Genomic DNA, 26817 nt, shown 5'->3' on the forward strand with positions numbered 1-26817 from the left:
TATACAGGACTTTTGTCAGAAGAAAAATCATTCATAGTGACTATGAAGCCAAAAAATAAGCTAAGAACAAAGGTAGAAGTCTGGATTCAGACAGAAAATGTAACAAACTCTATACCAAGTACACAACTTAGAGTCTGTTGGCTCAGAGGTGTCTCAGTTCAATTTCCTGAGATCTCTTTCTTAACTGTGCTATACCATCTGTTAAACTGAAAATAAAGATTGTTCTAGAGAGTTGTAGTGAAGGCCAGCTAATAAGATCTTTTGTACCAGGGGCTGTTTCTACAGCTGTACTGAAAGCAGCTGAAATTGGAAAATTATATATAAACTATAACAGGCTTTTAGATGACATAAAAAAAATTGTAGTTCTAAAAATTTAATGTTTCCAGGGCTTATGCAAAAGCATTAAGATCAGTCTCAAAAAAGTAAGGGTAGAAATCATCTCACTTAACTTTAGGTGTCCGAAGTGTGGACATAACTATCTTCCAGGTGACTTTGGGAAACTTAACAATCAATCAGAGAGAAAAAGTACTTTCAGGATTAAATTTTATCATTCCAACATGATAAGTCTTCTCATCCAAAGACAGCATTTAAAGTATATGTGGACTTTTCATAAAATCTTATTCAAATTGTAATCAGGTTATTTTAAAGGAAGTCTTTAAACTGTATTGAAGATGTATCATCATTACATTTTAGTCTGAAATGATCTCGTAGACAACAGCTAATCCACGTCTCTATGGGGCTATTCAGTATTAAAATGCTTTCTCAGGACAACCTGTCTAACCAAATTGTCAGTGCAATCATCTTGCTTTCTTTGTCACTGATTTTCCCAAAGTGCCTGAGGAACTCGCAATGTATTATCTTAATTTGAAATATTTCTTTCCTAATGCAATTGCAAGCACATTAGCAAAGACAGCTTCTACATATCTTGTATCTGAAAGCAGAGTTTAGTAGACAGTAAAAAGAAAAGCATGTGCCAGATGCTGGAAAGTGGAATAAATAATGAAAATTCACATTAATGAAACTGAGCAGCTGAATAAAATGCCATCATCCTTAGCCCTCTTTCATCTGAAGATTGTGATCAAAGAAACTATTAAATGGACAATAGTAAAATTGTTAAAACTGATACTGTGGGAGCTTATGGCATTGCAGACAAGCTCACTTCCAAAAGGTTGGTGCAGACAAAGCATCACGCTTTTGAAAACAGCCTCCAGCACCCCAGAAGACAACACCATCTCATCTGTCACCTCCTAGGGCCGCAGCCCTCCAACGTCAACATGGGCCCCCTCAGATGGAAGTGGTTTCATGTGAAGTTCCAAGCTGCAAGAGTTTTAAAGAGCAGACTTCTTTTTGTGCAGATGGACATTTTACATTTTACATTCTTGTAAAAACACAAGAATGATGCTTCTCTATTTGCACAACCCACACACGTCTTTCAAAGATGATTGTGGTGAATGCTTCTAGTAGACCTTGCATAGACTTAACTTCATAGTAGGCTTTGCATGGACTTAACACATCTGTAAGACTCTTAATGTTTCACCTTTATAGCATTTTTATGTAATTCATTAATTCTTCAGTGTTTAGTGCAGCTTCAGAAGCATTTATCATATGAGGACCTGTTTTGAGTGTATATGGAGGCCAAGGAGCAGCACAAACCATTTGCAGGCTGCCTCTAGTACTGCAGATGAGAGGCAGGACCCAATATCTCAGGCAGTATTCCCAGATGTTCATCCATCTGGTTCTTCATCTGACCATGGTCTGTTAAAATGTGGAAGACTGAATCATGAATAATTCAGAGTTTCCCTCTAAAATAGATTATAATCACAAATCTCACAGCAGGATGTTCTCTGATCCATCTCTGCCTCAGTGTTTGATGCAATTTCTGCCTTGTTTAATAGAAAACAATTCAATGTGAAATGAACTGCATTGCCTGGTTAGTTACAGGCTGGGGTGGCTGGCAACCAAGATTAATTGGTTTGTCACTAGACCATTTTGGAAGATGTGAATAATGTATAAAAAATTCACATGATGGATTCAGTTCTTCTTTTAGGGGAAGAGTATACTTTACTTAATGGAAATGGCTTGAAGAAGTTGGTCTATTTGCAACAGACTACATGGTGCCCTGAAAACCCAGCTCTGAGGCAGCAGAAGGTCATTTAAAACATTTACTGCTAATCCTTCCATGTTACTTCTTGGAAGTTTTAAAGGCAGTTTTTTTTGGAAGTGTGTGCCAGTTGATAGCATATAATTTTTGATTGCTCATTAAGATGGTTATTAAGCATCTCAAAGTACAGACTTGCACTTTGTTTTCATGGTTATCAGTATGAAACATTCTCTTTGTGAAGTGCCTACTGTCCCAAGGCTAGTTTCATTTCAGCTGAGATTTCCTTGCATGAATCTTGAGCTCTTTTCTTCAAAGGAGGTTTTCATGGTGAAATTTTTCTCAAGTAAATCAATTTAAAACATTAATTGGGAGAGAGAAACTTTTTCTTCCAGACTAACTTAAAAAAAAGAGAGAGAGCACTGAAATAGAATCAATGTCCAAACACCTTGCTATTGCTTAAATATCAAGGACAGCTTGCAGAATGAGGGTAAGGAATAAGCAATGTTTCTATCAGCCAGAAATAACAAGAGATCCAGTGGCAATGTTTTCCTGGAAAACCACAACTTAATCTATTAGGTTTAGAACTGTATGTATGTACATACATCTATTCAACATGTGTAAATCTGATGGCACATCTGAAATTACTACATTTGGATCATTTCAGTGGCCAGAAGTTCACCAATACTGCCTTTCCTCTGCAGAGGTCACCTGCATTATTATTTTCCTTGCATTTTCTTCTACCCATCCCTGAATGTCTTTCAAGGCAAAAATGGACAGAGCAGTGCTTCTTCTGCCTTGCCCTTTCTTTGCAATAGCCTGTGCAAGAGGTAGAAATGAAGGTTGCTTCCCATTAAGGAATTCAGGGTCTGTGATTTTGCTGTTACCTCCTAATCTTCAGCTTCTTCAAATGCCAAAACATTCTTCTCTCACTAAATGCATGACTGCTTTTGAGAATAATGCTAGTTCCTGTTCAGCAAACCATGCAGATGGGAGAGCATGGAAGACTCTCCTCTTCTCTACTCAGTCCCCATCCCTAAAATTTAGAGAGCCATTTTGTGACACTACCAGCCATTCACATATATCTCTCTTTATATATACTTCACCAGAGCTAAGTCAATAGGATGGATATTTTTCTGTCTGTGGAGCTCATCTCAAGAGGTTTCAGCAGCTGTTACACCAGTCTCATAACCACTGGGGTTTGAAAGGATTGTTGTCTCTGTAGAACTGGATTGACATTGAATTGCTGTGTTATGAATATACCTTAAGAGTTTGTCTGTCAGCAATGTTGTGTCCCACCTCTCTCTTTCCCTAGCCTCCAAAAATTTCAGACTCAACTAATACTAAATTACACTTTATAGATGAGTAAGTAAGAAAACAGCTTATCAGCAGGGAATGTGTGCTTTGCTTTTGAAAAAAATGACTAGTTCAAATTTATAAACTGTAGCTGTGGCTGACAAATCTTGTAACCCTTCAATCTGAAATTATATTTCAGATTATGTTATTTATAGCCTTATTTTACTTGTTAAAAGATTTTTTTTTTCTTTCACTCAGTATCAGGAGAGTTTTCCCACTGCTGTAGCATTCAGTGTGTGACAGGAAAAGGGGATGTTAGTATTAGAACGGTGCTTTGTGAGAGGTATTTTTGTATTGAAAAGAATTTAGCTTGTGTATCCTGTCAGATCTATTTGAATAATTTTTAAAACACTGGCAGGATTTGACCTTTGCTGCCAGTAATTATCCTTGTCCTTGGTATCAACATAACAAATCTCTATTTGCATTTTTAAAATTGATTATAATTGTAATTTTTAAAAACTTAGATGATGGTATTTGCACCCAGAAGTATCAGTGAGAATTTCCTGAAAATAAAATTTTTAGAATAAAACCCTCTTGAAATGACTTTTATACATAAACGATAATTATTCTTATTCATTATTCAAACCACAAGGGCACACATCTTAGGGGCTTATAGCCATTTGATTATTTTTTTAGATTCAGCTGTAGTTTACTTAAATGTACTGCTAGATTTTTATTCTTTCTTTTTGGCAATGCATTTTAATTATATCTGTTTTTCAATATACAGATTGTGTTTTGAAATATAAATGACTTGCGAACAAAGAAGATGTTAGATGTACTGTGTATGCTAAGAGAGGCCATTAAGATGGATGACACTAAACAGAAATGCCCACTTCTAAGAATACTTGCAATGGAAGTTTTCAAGAAATGGCTAATTTGATTGTGTTTTTGTGCAACAATTAGGAGGGAATTACGATAGTTCTTTCGACGCGTATAAGGGAGTGGGCACGATTGTCATTGCAAAGCCCTTGGATGCAGAGCAGAGGTCAATGTATAATATGACTGTGGAGGTCACCGATGGAACAAACATTGCCACAACTCAGGTAGAATATCAAATTCCTTTCTTGGCAAGTTCTTCATTTGTTGCTGGAATGTATATGCTATAAAAGTTATTAATTTTTCCATTCAAGTGAAACCTCATCCTTTGAGACCACCAATAACTAATGGAGGGGATATTTTTCAGAGCCTTTCCATATGGCTGTAAAGAATTGGCTGTTGAATGTTTCAAAGTGTTATTTCTCCTTTTGTTCTCTTCCTGCTCACATGAAAGCAATTTGCCTGTCTCCAGCTGAGGGAGTCCCTATCACAGGCAGCAAAGCCTAGATTTTGACAATTGCGTCTCCCCATAATGGTCCAAAATACAATAGTGCTTCCATGGTGTCGGGGAATATTGCTATTGATTGTGTTAAATGGAGTTTATACCTCTCATCCTCCAAAGACCCAAATGTGGGACGCAAGATCAATTGTTCAGAAAATAAATTGTTCAGAGGCAAAACTTAAAATTCAAAGAATCTCTCCTTTAGTGTCACTGCCTGTGATTACACTGTCTTCTGCAAAGCAGCCCCGCTGAACCTTTTAAAACCAGACTTGCTTATCAGGCTCATTGCCTTAAAAGTTGGGTCAGATAAATGTGATGGGCTGGGGCAACACTGGCTCTGACACATCTTTGTAGGAGATGCCTTGACACAGAGCCTAGGTATCTGTTCAGTGGGAAGCAATCTGGAATTGGGTCATGGCACGAGGACAGGGTCTCTGAGATCCAGGGGGGCACCAGGAAGACTTCAAACAGCAAAATCCTTTGATATGAGGTCGAGTTATGGGCTGTGGATTACATAGGGCCTGAAATTCTACATCTGAGTTATTCCCCTAGTGTAAATAAAAAAAACAGGTTTGTGATGTTATTTCCTTCTTTATAATTCAGAAAGATAGCCTGAATATTTTTTATGTTTACATGTATGCATGCACATGCAGATGCTTCTTTTGTACCTAGCCTTTTTGCTCAAATGCTTTGGATGTGAATCTATATTCAGTGAGCCCCACAACACCAGCTTTCCTAAGAAATTGTTAAATCATTGAGTGCTTTCTCAATCTGAATTCATGTTTATATATCCTGTTTGTAACCCAGCCCTAAAATGTCTGATGCTTTCTCCCAATAATCCACCGTTGGTAAGAAAACATTAGTTGATAGTAAGTTAAGTGGTAGGAAATCCACTGTTTTCCCTGTTAGTTTCAGAATTAATTGCATCTCTGTTAAAAACATCTCTTACTTTAAGCTTGATTATATCTGGCCCATATTCCCCGTTATGTCTTTCTCTGCTCAATTAAGGAACTCTTTAAAAACCACTATTTTCTCCCCAGGAAGGCACTTACAACACTCAAATCACCTCCCAGTCTTCCGGTAGACAAGTAAAGGAGAATGACTGACCTCTTTATGTTCCCTTTCCATAAGGCATTTTCTTCAACTCTTGAGTAGTTTGGTGTTTTTTTGTTTTTTTTTTTTTTTTGTTATGCTGTTTTTTAATCTTGGCTGCACTCTTCGTCCACATTTTAGATGGTGTTGAATGCCTAATGTGACCTTTTTTCTTTCTTGCAAACATTTCAGCCAAAAAAATATTAAAAGGCTTAGGGAGTTTCAAACATGCTGGATTAAAGTAATTTTTCTTTTCATGGATATTGCGTTTATTGTTTCTGCTGCTTTTGATTTAATAAATTGACCTATATAACACTCCTCAAAACCTAGTTGGATGAAACCCCTACATTTTTAATTAAAACATATGGTAAAAACATATTTCATTAAAGCTGTTGCATTCTAAAAGAAGCCTGAGCATTCTTTTTAACAGTGATGTGACCCATTTAGGAATGTAAGATAGTTTCAAATTGCAAGCGTATAGCATTAATAATCACTGGTGTGTACAGACCCTTCCCTCCCCCATCTTCTCTCTGTGTATATACTGTTTAATTATTTAATTGTGGCCAGGGCATCCGAGCATGTGTTTCTTTCGGTCTTCACAAGAGAGATTTCAGAAGTGATTGTTAGCTGAAAACTGCCAGGAATTATGGCCTTCGTATTTATCTCTCCATTTTGCAAAACTCGCCTTCTTTATTTTTGGCTGTACTTTGGAGCCTTTGGTTACCTTCCTCATCTTAATTTTCTTTTAGAAAAATAACAAAAAAATTTTAAACTGATTGGTTTAATTTAAGAATGTCACAGAATAGATCATTTACTGATAGCTCTCAGTGGCCTTATTCTGAGTTTTGACAAAACAACATTTTAAGTATTTTGTTCTATGTACACAGTACCACCTGCATTTTTAACTGTAACTGCAGGAAGTTATGGTAGAAGATGAAGCAGGTAGAAAGCAATTTTGAATAATAATAAAATAATTTAAAGGCCCCCTCAAAGTATGATGGTTTATTATGAAACAGCTGATGATCACCATGTGCAATGAAACACTCCTGCTTTTTATTCCACCCCAGCTGTTTTCCTTTATCTCTTCTTGGCCTTTTGTCTATTATACAGTTGGAGGTGGTGAAATACAGCATAAAAATGCCAAAGATTTTTGTTTGGGTAACGTGATCCCTGGCATGGACTTGGTGAAGTTTCTTCAGCAATGTTCCTGCATGCCTTAAACTCCAATGAATTGTTCACTTCCTTCATGCCTTACTGTGCACACAGTTCATTACTATACCATGAGAGGAAGGAAATAATTTTGATTTAAAAGTTACATCTGTTGTAATGGTTCACTGTTGCGAAAAGAGGCAAAAAAAAAAAACATAAGGAGTACTAATAAAAAAAAAAAAAGTTACAAACTTTCTGTGTAACCAAAAGCCTACTTGTTTTGGGCATGGTCAAGGTTTCCAAAATAATTACAGTCTCCAAAGTGAGAATCAAAGTGACAGGACTTGTTAAGCCACTGCCAGTCACCATGCTGCCCATCCATCTAAGCCTGAACCATCCAGCAGTTGGGATGGGAAGGGATGGAGAAGAAAAAATACGAAGAAATTTTGACTTGTTTGATTTATATATTTGAAGTGTGGATAAAAAAACGTCAGTCACGGTGATTAACTTCTAGAATGGCTAAGTCAGGAGACTTAGCCAGGGAGAGCTTTTGCCTTTTCCCTTTCTTTTATCCATCATTGCTTGAGGCCATGCAGTAATTTATTAAAGGCTGAAGGCATACGTTTGCTCTAAATTCCCACGAAACACGACTCCTGCAGCTGCTAGGCGAGCTGTTGGCCTTGCAGAGGGGTTGGGGCTTCTGTATCCCATGTGCTGGAGAGAGCTGGGACAGTGGCTCTGTGCAGTGACTCTGCTCCCAGCCACGGCCATCACCTCCCTTTGGCCTGCAAAAGGATCTGGTGCCCTTGCTTGAGGCCTTTGTGGGGTCTCTCCCCACAAGGAATCATTTTAGTGGCATCTAAATGCCTATTCCTGCCACAATTTTGACTCTGAAACATAAGAAATTCTCCTGGTCATGAGTCAGGTTTATCCAAAACCCCGATTTTTACTGAACAACTGAGATATTTTACATACAGATGCAACAGAGGAGTAGAATAGCGTTTATTTACTTACTTGTAGTGCATACTCTTGAGCTTTGCTAAAATACCCACAGAAGCAGTGTACAGGGGGGAATCACTGAACTACCATTTAAGTTATTATAATGTTTCACTTTTATTGAGAATATTTTTCTAAGAACAGCCTCTGGAGTGACGTTACTATGTGAAAAAGATGATTTTACTCCTTATTTTCCTACCTTCTTCTTATTTCTCATCATTGTAAGTGCTGTAGAAAAGATGTGTTAAAGCATGAAGGCTGTTGCTTCCAAGCTAGGAGGCAAAAGGCACCTCAGTTTCACTTATTGCAAAACCACCTGACTGTTTCTCAGTAGAGTGGGCACTCAGAGGGTAATGTGCAATTCCCTCTGAAAAGGTTTTGCAGATCCATAGATGTTCACTTACAATACCTTCTGCTGGAGCCAACCAGACTGGAATAGCAGACAGAGCATACTTCTCATTGCCCCTTTCTGTCTGTCCTTGCAGAAGGTTTTGGAATTTAGTTTATTCTTGTGCTGAGGATTGACTTTTAACTCTGAGTTTCTATCTCACCTTTCAGACATCACCTTTTCTTTACAACATTTTCTTTAGAGGAGCTGATCAGTCACCCTGAGGGAGGGTGGTTTCTCTTAAATGAATGGTGAAAAGCTCTTCTTAGAGGACCATGGCCAAAATGCAGATAAGATATTAGAGTCTGCCAGAAGCATTTCTGGGCTGTGGATTCTTCTAGGGCAGAAAAAGAGACATGGGGATTCAATTCAATTTTTCGCTTTTGCTCAGTTGAACATTTACTCCAAACTATAATCAATCCACTCCTTGATTTTTTTTTTTTCTTTCACACCCAGTAATCTCAGCACTGCCTTGCCTATGAAGCAAATATTTTTCTTTCAATTTTAACATAACACAAAGAACACAGTAAAGTATAAATAACTAGCCACTGAGGTTGTTAGGAAAACTGAATTTTTAAGTTAAAGTTGGGGTTTGGAGGAAAGAAAAACTTGTCAGGAAGTAAAAAATAGAACTATGTGGTATCACTATTGAAAGCAGTATTAAATTAAAATAGGTTTCAAAACCTGTGCAGAAGTGTAACCTGAGTTTAAATAATTCAGGCACTTAATAGGTTGTACTACAACACGGTGCCTAGACCAAGCAATTAGCCAAGCAGACTCTTCCAGCTTCAAATGTCTTTAAAGCAGCTGCTGGCATTTACCCAGTTTTCACTCAAATATGTCTGTGCCTAAACCAAAGGTATTTGTTCTGGGCAACATTAAAAACAGCTTTGGAGAGGCTTCCTGCATTAGGTTTTTTCCTGCTTTGATTTGATTGTATTTCTCTAGGCCTTTCACTTACCATTTTGAGTACAAAGTCTTTGCTAATGCTCTGAGTGTTACTTTGCCTAATTTGTAATCTTGGAGGGCCGTTTCCTTTATTTGAAACTTGCTTTAACTGTGGGAAATAGGAAGTGAGCAGGGAGAAGCAAATCTTTTATAGTAAAGCGCTTGTTCAGACTATAAATTAGGCTCCACACAATGGACACAGAAGGAGGCAAGCCTGCCTTTCTGAAGCCCACAATGCACTGGAAAAGATATGGGCTTTCAAGAAGAACCAGGCAGAGACTGGTTTGCTGCATGTTGGCTTTATGAGCGTGGAAAAAAAGACTTGCAGCTAATGTTTGTCAATGAAAAGTAGTTTGTTCAGTCAGTAATCTTGAACAGTCATCAGCAAAGAGGAATCCCTACTTAGCAGCCAACAAATAGTAAACATTTCCATTTGTCACCTTTTGGAGATGTCTTGGGAAACTTTTAAAGCCTGGCTTTGATTCTACACAATGGGTATTGTCACAGCTTAACACCCCGGGCACCTATGCAGTAGTAAAGGATATTTATGCCACACAGCTCATTCTTGCCATATCTTCCATTTGGGAATAAAATATGTAGAAAATACTAAATTACACAGACATTGGGAGTCTTTGAGTCACTTCAGTAGTGTAACACTTGATTTGAGGTGAAAGATGTGCTACCAGCTGGCTTAAGCATAACACTTCAAGGACCCTTTTGCTGACCCTTTTGAAGTCAGTGGGAAATTTGCAAATAGTACATAGATTTTATGCCTGAAGTTGGCAGCCATGAAATGAATTTGAGAAACTTTTCTCATATTAACAATCCGGTAGCACTCAGTTTATTCAACTTCATGTATGTTTGTAGAATCCAGTTTTCTATGTGCCTGCTCTTCATGTCAGTGTCACATTTTCCTTCCTTTCTTTTTAAGTAACATCTTACTAGAAGTTATCCTGCTGGAGCAGCAAATCTGCATAGGAAGAATGGCATTTGAAGGTGACCTAATAAAAGGGGTGTGGCTCAAAAATAAACTTAAGACACCTTCCTCAGCTTTACCACTGCACTTCACCTGGGATTTTGGTAACCTTGTTGCAAGGCATTGTTTTCCTGGGCAAAGTATGGGGTTGATAGTGACTTGCTCTTCAGAAATGTTGTAAGAACTAAGGGACTAATATCTATTCTAAATGGCACTAAAACTCCATTTTCTTTTACCTGGTTTTGTTTAAAGTAACTCCCAAGATAGCTCAATTTTTAAGAACATAAAGAGTTCCATTTATAGGTTTAACAGAGCTTTGTATAATCAGTATTCTCATATATAACTTAACTTTCTTTTGTTGCAAGGAAAATACACCCCCCTTTATTAAAGGAGAGAAATGTTAAAATTGCATTTGACTCTCAGGGATTTTGAGGGACAGCTGATGAAAATTAGAAATACTCTTAACTGCTTAAATAGAAGAAATTGTGAATCAATAATGACTTTGTTATTCATTAGCATCTCTAACCCATTGCCTTCCATCTCCAGATGGAAGTGGCTGTTGAAGTGCAAAGTATGTAATAAATAATGTGTATTTCAATGTGGATCACTTGACAAATCATGAAAATACTGGCATCTCTAGGGAGGAAGATGCCTGCCACTTAAACAGGTACTTGATCAGTAGATGTGAACTGAAAGAGAGAAAAAAAAAAGAAGGAAAAATAAGGGATTTTGGCAGTGATCAAAGCAATTTTAACTGCATAGTTCCCTGTAAGTTTGATGATCACTGTGAATGAGGGCCTCAATTTTTATATCTTTTACCCCTCCATGCCTTGCACTTCCCAAACATGATCATGTCTGTATGTGTGTCAGGGCAATAACTTACACCCTTTTCAGTGGGAAGAAATGCTGCTCTGTGAATCCATGCTCTAATTTCCACAGTCTCATGGATTACCCTTGGTCTCTGATGCTGATCCAGTCTCACCCTGTTCAGTTTGTGCAGTCTAGTAAAGGCAAAAATCACAGAGCTGTGGTTTGGACAGTCCTAGTGGAAGCCTTGGGATGGATAAACCTTTATGTCCCTTGTGCTTTCTCAGTTTGCCAGTGATCCCAAAATGGTTTAGATATTATAGGAAGTGAATGACAGCTCTGGGGTGGTTATATACCATGCAAACAAAATAGCATGTCACTTCTGTAGCAGTACTTTTAAGACACATTTGGTGTGTTTCTCTCTCTCTCTCTCTATATATATATATATATTTTTTGCCTTCAAGAGGAGTTTCAGCTTGCACACACCAATTTTAAAAATAAACTCACAGATACAGGCCTGTCCCTCACATGGAAGCTTACTTGTTCAAGTTAGTCTGAGCTGTACTACTGTCAGCAGAGTCAAGCTACTCTTGGTGTTTTCAATCCATTTGAAAAGTTTTTAATTCTCTGTTGGACTGTCTAAAATGATTAATGACAAAATTTTTGGTCCTGAATGAAGAGCAAAATAAATTACCTGTGTTAATTATCAGTCATGTTATAGTGGTACCTTGTAAGGACTGAGTATTAAAACTGCTCAAGAAAATTTCTGGAAGTATCAAATACTGATTATTGCCAACTCCTATTGCTTCTCTGTCTATTCTTTACACTAAAAAGTGGTTCAGCACTGGCTCTGTGTCCCATTAGATTAGAGTTCAAGACTTTAATCTTCTCCTCAGACTTTCTTTCATAGGTTACAACTAGTTTCTTCATATATTTTTAAGACACAGATTTGGGTGGGTTTTTCTTTCCTCAGATCAGAAATATGTTTGATATATTACAGCAACAATAAAAGTATGAAAATCTAAGTAACTCTTCATCATTATTATAGGCCTAGCAAAGCGTATTTCCCCCCAATTTTATTGCTATCTGTCCAAGACTGAAGCATAACTTAATATAGGCTTCACCCTGCTTCACTCTGGTGTGCCATAATCTGGTGAAAATGAAATTGTATGGAATGCAAGTCTTATGCCATTTAACTTACAGAGCATTTTATTTCAGCTGTCTTTTGAACAGTTCCCAGGCTAGTTCATTACAACTGCTTCTTACAACTGCTCATGTTCTTCTGGTAATGTATTCTGCAAACCCTCCCACATATCATGGAAATCTAAAGTTTCATTTCTCTCTGAGGCTAACATCTGTTTGTGCAATATTGCAGTAAAAGTATAGCTGTATTTTTCTTCTGTTAAGAAAGTATGGGTGAACAGGGCTGGATGAAGCAAACTAATGAAATACTTGCTTTAAAAAGAGCCAAGTAATAAAACAGCAAAGAAGATATCTTGAGTGATGGATCAGGTCTCCTAGTCTGACCAAAGAGTCCTGTGTGTGGCCTTTCCCAAGTCATTATGTGGATTATTTCTTATTTCAAAGCCTTTTAATAAAAAGATAGTTCTGTTTTCACTTACTGTAAAATTAGATGTGTCCTTCCACAGGCAAATTCTGGAAAAAATACTTTTTGTTTCTCACACTGAAAAAGAGTTAACTCTTGAGATTTCAGCTTTCAGTATTACTGTTTGTCAAGGGTTTTGCTGCCACACTCCCCACAGCAATCTATGGTATACAAAGTCTGGAAGGCACATTTTCCACTGGGAGTTGTCACCCTGGTTATCAAGAGTTTTCTAAAGCGTTCTGAGTTTACATTCTTGTAGAGAACTTTCTCACACAACTTTCTGTAAACAACCTATTGTTTTGCATTCTTTTATAGAGGCGGAGAAATTTGATGTACAGGTAGTTTGTCCAGTGTCATTGGAGAGGTGGCACGTTCACCCTCCAATCCACTGGCATCTTTTGAGAACTATACAAGATTGGAGTCAGAAAAAATAAATTAGTCTCTTCATTGTGACCAAGGCTGTGGTGCGTCGTTTTTGCTTGTGTCATCTGGTGACAGGGAGTGACTTCTCCAATGACAAAATCCGCAAAATGTCATCAGAGCGACACATTCATAACGTAACTTGTGAAAGGCAAAGCTTGGAAAATAGTGATTCTTATTATTTATCAGAAGCAGCTTGTGATATATTGAAATGAATGTAATAGGCAGCAAGAGCAGCACCCTGGCCTGCACTCCCCCTCTCCAAGTTTCCTTAAGGATCAATACAGAAGTTTTAAAGACAGATTTGAGGCAAAGAGCACAGCATTCATTCACATTTTTTGTGTTCCACCATTCATAAACTGCAACAAAAAGGAGGCAAATAGATGTTGGAGGGGAAAGTGAACTAGTTGGCAATAAAGACAGCCATCACTGGCAAAGGAAAAGCAATGATGTAACAAAAAAATATAATCCTTCTGTGTCACCAATGCCCTGAGATCAGCTGTCCTTGGTGGTACGTATTGATCTGTGTGGGGTGTGCTTGTGTGGTAGTGAAGTTGTGTTTCCTCTGCCCACCTCAAGTGGTGTAAGAGCAATCTGAGGTGTCACAGCAACTTGAAGTCTCCACTGCTGTCACAATTCAAAGTTGTCAGTAAGCCCCAATGCAATATACTGGGGAGAAAACACAGGATTCAGCTGAATCTTGATTGTATAAAAAGCAGATTTAAGCAACATGAAAAAGATTATTTTATAGCTTTGTTAGTAGTGAAGGGGAAAGGAAATTACATAATAGTTCTAGAAGTCTCTTGTAACCAAGGCAATTACAAGGAAGGACAAAACCTTTCCTTAGGACCATTGCAGAAATACTTTCCAATCTACAGATACTGAAAACATGGCCTTCTTTATCGGGCTCTGAGTAGGTCTTACAGTTAGGAACATTTTACTTCCAAAGTCAAATCCTTTCTATTTCTTTTGATCTGAAAAATAAGAATTTAATATTAAATAATGTTTCTCAGTCCCACCATGCAGCAGCATAACATCTTCAGCCATTCAAAGTAAATTGCATTTCTGTAGGTGCTTATTCAGTAGTCTGACTGGACTTCAATAACTTCAGATTTCTCTTTTTTATTAACTGTAGGTTCTTATCAAAGTGCTGGATAACAACGATAACGGCCCAGAATTCTCTCAGCCAAGTTACGATGTCACTATTTCAGAGGACATCCTCCCTGACACTGAAATTCTGCAAATTGAAGCTATAGACAGAGACGAAAAGCATAAGCTGAGCTACACTATTCACAGCAGCATCGATACAGTCAGCATGAGGAAATTCAGAATTGATCCCAACACCGGGGTTCTCTATACAGCTGAGAGATTAGACCACGAAGCTCAAGATAAGCACATCCTTAATGTCATGGTAAGAATGCAGTATTCCCTTGGGTCTGGCTGCAGTCGTGGCCGCTTCAGGGACATACATGGAGTAGGCTTCACTTGAGAGGACTCAGTGCAATAAGTAGCCACTAATTTAATCTTACCTGCCCTGCTGTGTATTTATTTCACAGTTTTTATTTCGGCTTTTTGGGAAACCTTATTGTGAATCCATTGTATGGAATGTGATATGATTCCCTATCTCGAGGGAGAGCAAGCAGGTAATTATATAATCTCTTGGCATCTGGTCCTCTCCCTCAAGGTAATTTCCAGAGTTTCTGAAGTGAGGCTGGAAGTTATTCACAGGGAGATAACTGCTTTCTTGCACAGGGAGAATGCTACAGCCTTTCTGAATACAAACCTCATTTATAGCTTACTTTTATGGACTTATTTCAGTACATAAACTGTTGATATACAAAATAGTTTTCTTTTATCTATATTCCAAAATCTTTGGGTATGCAGAAAGAAGTTAATAACCAATTTTTGCTTGGTGTGTCTAGACTACAGAACAGAAATCTGTCTGTTTTCAAGTGGAGATTGTGTATCATGGACATAATTTAAAAAAAAACCAAAACAAAGCAAACAAAAAAAAAAAAAAACCACCTCCCCGTGTTGGTTTAAACATTGGAGTCCACTGTTTTCTTTAACCACTTAAGACTTCTGCAGCAGAGACCTTCTAAGGAACTACTCATGGTGTGTTAGGTACAGGGCAGCTTTGGCAGGGCACCCTAGGATGCAAAAAGCTGCTGTGAGATGCAGCAAGGAGCTGAGTGTGGTCTCCGCTCACAGAGTAAAATGTTGTAAGTCCTTTGGCAAACAGACTTAGACTGCAGACTAGCAGACAAGCAGACTAGCTATAAACTGACTAACAGACACACATGGCCAAGCGAGGTAATTCCCTGGTGCTTGGTTTTGATCTTCACCTGATACAATAGGCCTTTTCCTTTGTTTAAGAAGAGCCAAAATTTTGAGGAGATAGTGGTGGCAGGATTATCAGTGAAGCAGTGCTGAGGTATTTTGGATGGGGTTGAGACAGGTGTGGTAACTTACACCTCTGTTGGCAGTTACCAGCACTTCATAAAGTGATTCCTGCTCTGTTTATTGTTGATATGATCATCTACATATATAATGATGAAGTAACCCATTGGCAGCTACAAGCCCTAGACATGCCTATATGCTGTAAAGAAGCCAGTGCAGGAGTATGACAAAGACAAAAGCATGCCCATTCAACAAGTATTAATAAAAAAGGAAATTTTTGCAAACCTCAACCCAAATTTAAAATCTCATGTGGTTGCCACTTGAAAAATTCACGTCATGATGGTTAGTTGCAACACATTTTTTCACAAGTGAAAAAAAAAGTACCTAAGCTCTTTCCTGTTTCTTTGCTTTTAGTATCTGGTATCCCGTGTGTGAATGTATTTCAGACTGTTCTTTGGGACAAATGGATTTTTTTACTACTTTGTATTAAATAGAACTGAAAGTAGTATTCAGACTCAAATGTGTAATATTTGTGAAGTGTTACTAGACGACTGTCAAATTGTGTGTTATGCACTTGTTCTATAGGTCCGAGATCAAGAATTCCCTTATAGAAGAAACCTGGCCAGAGTCATCATAAATGTGGAAGACTCCAATGACCACAGTCCCTACTTCACCAGCCCATTGTATGAAGCCTCAGTATTTGAATCAGCAGCAGTTGGATCAGCAGTGTTGCAGGTCACAGCTCTGGACAAAGACAAAGGAGAAAACGCAGAGCTTATCTATACTATTGAAGCAGGTTAGGACCGAGGCCAAAAATGAAGTGTCATGGATTATGCCAGAGACAGAACAGTGATGTGATGGTCACCTGTGCTGACATACAATTCAGCTTCTTTGGTCTACTTTCTCCTGTACAGATGGGCAAAGGAGACACCTTGTTGTTGTTTTGTTGTTTTTTTTTTTTTAATTTTATTTTGAAGCCACTATACCCAAAACCTGTCAGAACAAACTCATTCTGGAACAGGTTGCCCATGAGAGGTTACGGAGTCTCCTTCTCTGGAGATGTTCAGAACCCCACAGGATCCTGTGCAACCTGCTGTAGGTGAACCTGCTTTAGCAGGAAGGCTGGACCAGATGCTCTCCAATGGTCCCTTTCCAGTCCAGCCATTCTGTTATTCTGTGACTGGTTCATTTTCACCAGATGGCTACAGAGCCTGTTACCTCTAAGTCATTGGGTCAAAGCTATCAGAGTAGTTATTCAAAACTGCAGCCAGTGACTTGTTTTTAAGGTTCTGGTTTCAGACTAGTGTACAGTGGATCCTCCATAAAAAAAATGCCACAACAGCTGGTATGTCCTGAAATCTTTGTCGTTATTTGGACCAGAGGAGCACAGCGACTAAGAACAGGGCTATGCTAAAACTTCTGCCATAGCATTTTAATGGCACAAGGTCTCTTGAAACTAAGAGAGGGCATGATGATACCAGATGAAAATTGCTTTTGCAGTTAAGCTCTGCATATTTACATTCAGCACATAATCTGTACCAGCAAAAGCATTCCACAGTAGTAAAACATTTGCATTATCTCTGACACATTTGCAAGTAAATGTAAGTTCCTCTGGGTCACATGAATCTGAAGTTAAGAATTATCTTTGAGATAAACCATTGACAGATATATAAGAGGGGGATGCCTGGAAAAAGAGAGAAAGAATTAGAAATTTGCAACCTCAGAATTTTTTAATGTTTCATTTCTATTTAGGGGTTTTATTCATAATATTAATCTTTCCACTGTAATACTAGTGAAACTTGAAACTTTTATTTCCATAAAAAAAAGTCACAGGTACTTCAGATTGGTACCCATATTGGGCTGATCTCAAGCCTTTCCCAGCATTAGGCTCTGATCCTACTGGATCATTATTTATCCCTAAATTATTGTAAAGACTTACCAGCTAGGATAGCTTATGTCAATTAGGAGCAGGCTAAATGAAAAATAACTAATGAAACAAGAATATCTACACCATCTCATACTGATTTAGCGTAATATAATTCAAACTCACAACCTAAATTAAAATGATATAACCTGAAGTTTTGAGAAGACCCAAGGAACGTTTTTTCTGTCATTATCTTGTGTGCTCTGTGGAAGGAGACTACTTTCAGCAAACCAGAAGGTGAAGTCTTTTGCAGCTGAAAGTGATGAACTTAGAATGAGGAAGATGTTAGCACTCCAAAGCAAATATTTCCTTTATGCATTGCGTTTGTTCTTAGCAGTTATTTCTCAGTATTCTCCACTGGGTTTTGACTTTAACTGGGGGCAATCTTACACATGCCCAGACAGGAAAACACTGTCCTTATGGAACAAATTCGGAGCAGACTAGACCAGGTTCCTGGGGCAATGTTTTTCAAGACTATTTCCAGCTTTTTCTTGACACGTTATTACTATTATGGGTTCCAAATCATCTAGAGGTGCCACCACAATGTAAAGAGCATCCCGACATCCAAGGAGTGTAGTTCCAATTACACTGGTAATAGAATCCTACATGATGCAGGCAGGAAAATATTATGATTAGAAAAGATGCTTTAGCTATTAGATGATTTCTAGATACTCTCTTTTTCAGTACAGCCTGTTTCTGTTTCATCATGAGCTCTCTCTGCAATGTCAGATCTCAAATTTCCATTTACTGTAAGCCTCACACTCCTCCAGTTTCATTATGTATAGATGTCCCAATCTCAGGTGCATCAAAATTCAGTATTCTACTGCTGTAGTTTCTATGATCTATAAAATGTGCAGTTGAGGATATTGATTTTAACTGCAGAATTCAAATTGTATACCGCCCTTTGATTCACGGGAATTACTCACCTCATCTTACATTGTTCTGAAGAGAGCAATTGGTAAAGAAAGTAGTTTTTGTGTAATTTCATAAGAAATTCCTAAAGGAGAAGAACCGGCTCTTGCCTTGCAGGAGGCAGTCAGTGGCTCAAAATTATTTGTATTAGCAAGCACTGACAAAATAACAGCAGCATTTGGAGTGTCTGTAAATGTGACAGATACCGTTATTTTTATGAGAATTTGTAGCTCTGGAAGAATCTCACCTCCTGGGTGAATAGCACCATTTTTGGTTTAGCTAGTAAACTTTACTGATCTGCAAGGAAGGATATAAATAGAAAGCCACTGCCAGTATTGAACTACATAAAGTAGTATGTAGTTTAAATTAGCCTCCAGAATTTACAACAGATAGTGAATTATATCTTAAAAATAGTTCACATTACCTCACTTCATTTAGGATTCCATGTATTTAGGCATCCCAGCTACAACTTACATGTTTATTGCTCTGTGCGCAGCACCTGTAGCAATCACTCGTAAAACACCCCTCTTGTGTATCACCTGAGATATATTTCTCTCCCAGCCTTGAATGGATGCTTGACCATAAATTAGAAGCAGTTCTACATTTGAAGATGTGAATTACAATAGAGGGAACATGGTATAGGTGATTGAAATTGCTGTTACTCAGTATATGCTGTTTGTATTTAGAATCAAAATCAGAAAAATCAGTCTGTATGCTTATTTATGCCATGTATACATGCAGCATCCTTACTTCAAGCAAGCACTCAGTAAAAGAGCAAAATAAGGATTGCCAATTAAAGGTGATCTCAAATTACAGGGTAGGAATACATACAGAAAGTTTTGAATCTGTCTTGCTGAAGAAGAGATTGGCAAAAAGACCAGAAAGAAATAAGGCCCCCAAAAGTTCTCTGATCCAAACTTACTGTTTTCACCTTTTTACAGTCCGTGATATCTGTGCTTTCATGTTGTAACAGGCATTTCATGACATTTTCTGCTAAATCTCATTCATCTGGATTCATCCTCCTCAGAGATCATATGAGAAAACTTTGTGCCACCAGACGTTGAATCTCTCTTCTATGCTGTTTGCTCTGTTTTATTTTTTCTAAATGCCAGTTTAACCTTTTTATATTCAGTTCTTTGAGTCTTGAACTACTGTAATCTCCTGTATGGTTTCTTAATATCCCATTCAATTAGGAGCCTGAGTTATTATCCATTAGTCATGTAATTGGCTTGTTAGCCTCTGATCTCATTTCTTTGCCTTAGGTATACATGTATTTGACTAATTTCTGTAATTTAGGGATGCTTTTCCTTACTTCAGTAGGAGTAATGTGCATGCAGTTCTTGCTCTGATGCTGGTACTGAGAATCAAGATATAAAGGTAGCAACACCTGAGTTTCTGATGCTTTGAATACCTATACTGTCTACTGAGCTCTCTAATTAGCAGAAAGAAAGGCTGGAAGGGCCTTCAGAATACTGTTACATTGGGGTTCTTTTTGGTTTTTTATTTTTAAAAGGCAGCTTGTTGCTCCTGGTTTAGGTTATCGTAAAGTGAGTCATATTTCATTTCTAATCTCATTCAATATTTTTGTTTTAGGAAACACGGGAAACACATTCAAGATTGAACCAGTTTTAGGCATCATTACATTACTCAAGGAGCCAGATTTAACCACAATGGGACAGTTTGTTTTGTCAGTCAAAGTGACTGATCAAGGTTCTCCAGCACTGTCTGCAACAGCAATTGTGCGGATATCTGTGACGATGGCAGATAACTCCCACCCTAAGTTCACTCTAAAAGAATACCAAGCAGAGGTTAATGAAAATGTGGATATTGGTACTTCTGTCATTTCTCTCTCTGCAATCAGTCAGTCCACATTAGTTTATGAGGTTAAAGATGGCAATGTTGATGGAGTCTTCACCATAAACCCATATTCTGGAGTGATCACCAGTCAAAAGGCCCTTGATTATGAACATGCTTCCTCCTACCAGCTCATCATACAGGCAACAAATATGGCAGGCATGGCATCAAATGCCACTGTGAACATTCAGATTGTTGATGAAAATGACAACCCACCAGTTTTTCTCTTCTCTCAGTACTTGGGCAGCATAAGCGAAGCTGCTCCTGTGAACAGCGTGGTCCGGAGTGCAAATAACAGTCCCCTCGTGATACGTGCCACCGATGCTGACAGCAACCAGAATGCTTTGCTTGTCTACCAGATTGTTGAATCAACTGCAAAAAAGTATTTCACAGTAGATTCCAGCACAGGTGCAATCAGAACAATTGCAAATTTAGATCATGAAACGATAGCCCACTTCCATTTCCATGTTCATGTTAGAGACAGTGGGAATCCCCAGCTTACAGCAGAGAGCCCAGTTGAAGTGACCATTGAGGTAACTGATGTCAATGACAACCCACCAGTCTTCAGCCAGGCTGTGTTTGAGACAGTCTTGCTCCTGCCCACATATATTGGTGTTGAGGTTCTCAAAGTCAAAGCTTCAGACCCAGATTCAGAGATCCCTCCAGAACTAACATTTAGTATAATTGAAGGCAATATGGACCATTTTTTAATTGACTCAAGCACAGGGGTACTCACCATTAAAAATAATAGTCTCTCCAAAGACCATTATATGCTAATAGTAAGAGTATCTGATGGGAAATTTTATAGCACTGCTATGGTGACAATAATGGTAAAAGAAGCTATGGATAGTGGACTCCATTTCACACAAAATTTTTATTCCACTTCTATATCAGAAAACAGCACCAATATCACAAAGATTGCTGTGGTGAATGCTGTTGGCAACCGCCTCAACGAACCTTTGAAATACAACATATTAAACCCAGGAAACAAATTTAAAATCAAATCCACCTCAGGAGTCATTCAGACCACTGGCATCCCCTTTGACCGAGAGGAACAGGAGCTGTATGAGTTGGTGGTGGAAGCAAGCCGTGAGCTAGATCACCTCCGTGTTGCTCGGGTCGTGGTGAGAGTTTACATTGAGGACATAAATGACAATGCCCCGGTGTTTGTAGGGCTTCCATACTACGCTGCTGTGCAGGTCGATGCTGAACCTGGTACCCTGATATACCGAGTGACAGCTATTGATAAAGACAAGGGTGACAATGGGGAGGTGTCATACCTGCTGAAGGAAGACTATGGACATTTTGAAATTGATAGGGGATCTGGCAGCGTCACTTTAAAAGAAGCCTTCAATTCTGATTTGTCTAATATAGAGTACGTGGTTGTCATTCTTGCCAAAGATGGTGGTAACCCATCATTGTCTGCATCAGTAGAGCTCCCCATTACTATTGTTAATAAAGCAATGCCTGTGTTTGACAAGCCCTTCTATACAGCTTCCGTGAATGAAGATGTAGAAATGCACATGCCAATTTTAAGCATAAATGCAACCAGTCCAGAAGGCCAGGGTATCATTTATATAATTGTTGATGGAGATCCCTATAACCAGTTTAATATCGACTTTGATACTGGAGTTCTGAGTGTCATCAGCCCACTGGACTATGAAATAAATTCTCTTTTCAAGCTGATGGTGCGAGCCAGCGATGCTCTCACTGGCGCTCGTGCTGAGGTAACTGTGGACTTGATTGTTAATGATGTTAATGATAATCCTCCGGTTTTTGATCAGTCAGCTTATAATGCTACTCTGTCTGAAGCTTCTTTGATTGGGACTCCTGTACTGCAGGTTGTTGCTACTGATGCTGACTCTGACAATAACAAGATTGTACAGTATCAGATAGTCCAGGACACCTTTAACAGCACTGACTATTTCCATATCGACAGCAGCAGTGGCCTAATTTTGACAGCTCGAATGCTGGATCATGAACTCATACAGCAGTGCAGCTTGAAAGTCAGAGCAACTGATAATGGGTTCCCACCTCTGAGCAGCGAGGTTCTCGTTAGTATCTCAATAACAGATATGAATGACAACCCTCCAGTTTTTAACCAGTTAATATATGAATCATATGTGAGCGAACTGGCGCCTCGGGGTCATTTTGTGACTTGTGTCCAAGCTTCTGATGCCGACAGCTCTGATTTTGACAGACTGGAGTACAGCATCCTATCAGGAAATGATCGGACCAGTTTCATTATGGACAGCAAGAGCGGTGTTATCACCCTTTCCAACCATCGCAAGCAGAGGATGGAGCCCATGTACAGCCTGAACGTCTCTGTGTCAGACGGGCTGTTCACCAGCACGGCCCAGGTGCACATTCAGATCCTTGGGGCCAACCTCTACAGCCCTGTGTTTTCACAGAGCATTTATGTTGCAGAGGTTAGAGAAAACGCTGCTCCTGGAACGAAGGTAATCCATGTGAAGGCAACAGATGGGGATTCAGGTGTATATGGCCAGATCAGCTACTCCATAATAAATGACTTCGCCAAGGACCGATTTTTGATTGATGCAAATGGGCAGATTCTGACAACTGAGAGGTTAGACCGTGAGAACCCACTGGAAAGTGATATCGATATATTCTTGAGAGCCCTTGATGGAGGTGGCAGGACTACGTTTTGCACTGTAAGAGTGATAGTAGTGGATGAGAATGACAATGCTCCCAAATTTATGACAGTTGAATACAGAGCAAGTGTCAAAGCAGATGTTGGGAAAGGTTACTTGGTGACCCAAGTTCAAGCAGTAGATCCAGATGATGGAGCCAATTCCAGAATTATCTATTCTCTGTATAGTGAAGCCTCTGTTTCAGTACCTGATCTGCTTGAAATTGATCCAGATAATGGATGGATGGTCACCAAGGGTAGCTTTAACCAACTGAAAAACACTGTTCTGTCATTCTTTGTCAAAGCAATTGATGGTGGCATTCCTGTAAAGCATTCCCTCATTCCTGTCTACATCCATGTTTTACCATCAGAAACCATTTTGCCTTCTTTTTCTCAACCCCAGTATTCTTTCACCGTGGCAGAAGACACCCTCATAGGCAGTACTATTGACATTCTGCATGTTTTGCCCAATCAGGGTGCTTTGTATAGCACGGTTAATGGTGAGCTACCTGAAAACAACAGAGACGGAGTTTTCATCATAGAGAAGGACACAGGGCTCATAAAATTGGATAAGAGACTTGACCATGAAATAAATTCCGCCTTTCACTTCAAAGTTGCAGCCACAATTCAGTTAGACAAAGTAGACATTGTGCTGACTGTGGATGTGGAGGTGAAGGTGTTGGATGTAAATGACAACAAGCCTGTGTTTGAAGCAGCTAGCTACGATGCTGTAATAATGGAAGGGATGCCTATAGGAACAAAACTTATGCAAGTCAAAGCGGTTGATGCAGACTCGAGTGCGAATGGGCAGGTCACATACACACTTGCGGTGGAATCGGAGCTGCAGAAGATCACAGAAGCATTCACCATTGATAGCAACAGTGGCTGGATCAGTACACTGAAGGATCTGGACCATGAAAAGGATTCTGCTTTCACTTTTGCAGTGGTGGCCTCAGATCTGGGGGAAGCTTTGTCCTTGTCCTCAACCACCTTGGTCTCAGTTACAGTGACAGATATAAACGATAATGCACCTGTCTTTGAGCACGAGGTGTACAGAGGGTCGGTGAAGGAGAGTGACCCTCCAGGGGAAGTTGTGGCTGTTCTTAGCACCTGGGATGAAGACACATCTGATGTCAATCGGCAGGTTAGCTACCATATTACAGGTGAGAAACAGCTTGCATGCTTTCTTCCCATAACCAGCTTACTGAAGAACTGTGCATGTGTCCAGTTTTAGGTGAAGGTTTAGCAGAGTTTCAGCTAAATTATCACTGTGAATGAGTCAGTTACATTCCTTTTTTTTGGATGGAATTTGCAGCAAAGCTGAAAAGAGGGAGAGGAATGGGTATATGTGTGTGTCTGTGTTGCTCTCTCAATTTTCCAAGATGAATGCTTCCTGATTTGTTCCCGTGCAATGTAGTGTAGCCATCAACCCATCATAAGTGATATGTCATCTTGAAAACCATCATGACTTAATGTTTCAAACAAGGGAAAAGGAAAATTTTCTTCTTACAGAAAAAATCCTTTTACTTCCAAGCATTTAAATTTCTTTTGAAATAACATTTTTCTTTATGAGACAGGAAAGTGGATGCTAGAGCCGTTTTGAAATACCACTATTTGAAGGGGTGGGGGCACGAATGAATTTTACATTATGGAATGAGGGAACGCCATTTATTATCAGCACAGATTTCTGGCCAGGGAAATAATAATATACTTAGAAGCACTGGTTACCTGCCATGCATTGTTATATACAGCATAAGGAAATTTTCATTACATTCCTAATACATTTTTCAAAGCACGGTAACGTTGCTCTTTCCTATTGTATAATATTTATTATCATTCTTTTCTCCTAGATTCAGCCTGGCTTTTGTGTAAGTATGTTATGGGTGATGGGTGCTACAGTTATTTTTCTCCTTCCATCTTGCATTGTCCAAATAGCTTTTGTCAGGGAACAACTTTTTCACTCCCCCCAACCTTAGCAATTCAAGAGCTATTATTAACTACCTAGTAATAACCAAATTATTGGAAAAATCCACATTTTACACACTGGATGGGATTCAACATATGTAAGACTGCATGTAGGAAGCAGGCTGTGGGCAAAAATTACTTAACTAATGGGAAAATCGTTCGTGTATTTTGCTCTGGAGGGTAATTTCCTACCCCTTTGTTAGCTATCAAAATGAAAATGACTGTGAGATGCTGTGTAGAGAGAGGTGTGACACCCCAGTTAGCCACAGACCACCTGTGTTACACATCACAAGTGGCATCAGTTTCAAAGCAACCAGAAATTAGTTGATTAATTCTAACTTGAAATTTTGGATTCACTTTAAAGATTTGCAAAGACTATGTATTTATCGTGTAATGTGCTGTAGGTTATTAGGAGAAGGGGCAAAAGTAGTCCTGTGTGTAAATGTCAGGATTTAGAGGCTCTGGGCAAGGTGCATTAGTTGCTGGTGGCACAGTTCCCACATATGTAAATCAGTAGAGCCTCATACTAGAGATTTTGGGATATTTGAAGGAGTTTGGGGATCCCAGTGTAGAAGGTATGATGGGAAATGAAAACCCTTAGGTTTGTAACAAAGATACATTAATGTGCTGTGATCGTTGGCTTTGTTGTGAAGTCTGGCAGTCATCTCTTATAATGCATTATGCCTTTAGTTACATAGTGTTTTTTCTTCACATACCTGTGCTGTTTTAGCAAAAACTGGACTTTTGAATAACAACTGTCAGATGTCGCTCATAAATTACAAATCATTCTGTACCTTAGTTTCTGTCACAGTTCAAAATATGAGAGATATTTTGCTGTTCTGTTAGCTTCTGAAAACATTAGATGTCAAAGCCCAAAATTTCTTTACTGTACAATTACTAAAGCACACAGTGGGCTCAAAAATTCCACTTCCTTTGAATATATCATTTGAGCTTGGGAAATGCACAAGGAAAAATTAGGTTATTTTGATGAAAATGTCAAAACATGTTAAAATATAGTTTCACTCACAAAATAGTCTGTTCACACTTTACCTTAAGATTATCTCAGGAAGTGCACTTGAGTATTTTGTGGAATCAGATTAGCTAGATGATTATTCAAAAGCTATGGCTTTCTGGAGGCATTTTGATTCATAGAAACTTCTGTTAATATAGTAAACTCTGAGTAAAAATGGTATATTAACAAAAAGGAAGAAGACAAATTATGAGACTGTCATGTGTATCCACCAAAAACAGCTTTGCGAAAATGCATCTGGAGAAAAATAGCACATAGAAGATAGATAGATAGATAGATAGATAGATAGATAGATAGATAGATAGATAGATAGATAGGAGAAATAATTATTTAGAAGATAAGAGAAATAAATATATAAATATTCTGGGGCAGATGTGATCACTGAAGAGTCCTTCATGCCCTTTTGAGAAGTACAAGTGCCTATTGCAGTCTTCTGGTCAATCTTGAAAAGGGATAAATACATTTGGGTGGATAAATAAATACTCTGCTTGGATTCCTTCAGTTTATGATTGTTTTCCATGATTACTGGCAAATAGTTGCCATTGTCAAGTCCACCTTAATTTGCATTTGATGGTGCGGGAAAAAATTTTGCACTTATTCTTGGTTATTTGTAGTTCAGTAGCAGATGGAGATGTTCACAAAGCAAAAGCACTATAGATAAATCTTAATAGAAGATCAATCGGAACTGCAGATTACACAAATGCACTTAGGAAGCACAGTAGTTTTCTTTCGAAGGCTCATTTCAGGTCTCTGCCTGTGTCATTTGAGGCAGTTTGCGTAAAACCAGGGCTCTTCTGATGTCTAGGCAATCTACACCCAGCCAGATATTAAGAGTGGCAAACCATGAAAAACCACCAGAAAAATGTCAGCTGCCAAGATATTGGTACAGTGAAGTGTTTTGTGTTCCTCAGTGATGTTAATTAAGCTT

The 26817-nt window shown here is 38.6% G+C and overlaps 1 protein-coding gene across 1 annotated transcript in view; it reads left to right on the forward strand.

Moving 5' to 3' along the window:
* Positions 1-26817, forward strand: part of FAT3 (FAT atypical cadherin 3) — a 334025-nt gene that overhangs the window by 230447 nt on the left and 76761 nt on the right. The window contains exons 8-11 of the mRNA XM_053935206.1: positions 4358-4497; positions 14290-14565; positions 16140-16350; positions 19984-24057. Of these exons, the coding sequence (XP_053791181.1) occupies positions 4358-4497; positions 14290-14565; positions 16140-16350; positions 19984-24057 (4701 nt within the window). The remainder of the gene's footprint in view (positions 1-4357; positions 4498-14289; positions 14566-16139; positions 16351-19983; positions 24058-26817) is intronic.

Source organism: Vidua chalybeata, chromosome 2 (genome assembly GCF_026979565.1).
Source record: "Vidua chalybeata isolate OUT-0048 chromosome 2, bVidCha1 merged haplotype, whole genome shotgun sequence".
In the NCBI taxonomy this organism is placed as follows: Eukaryota; Metazoa; Chordata; class Aves; order Passeriformes; family Viduidae; genus Vidua; species Vidua chalybeata.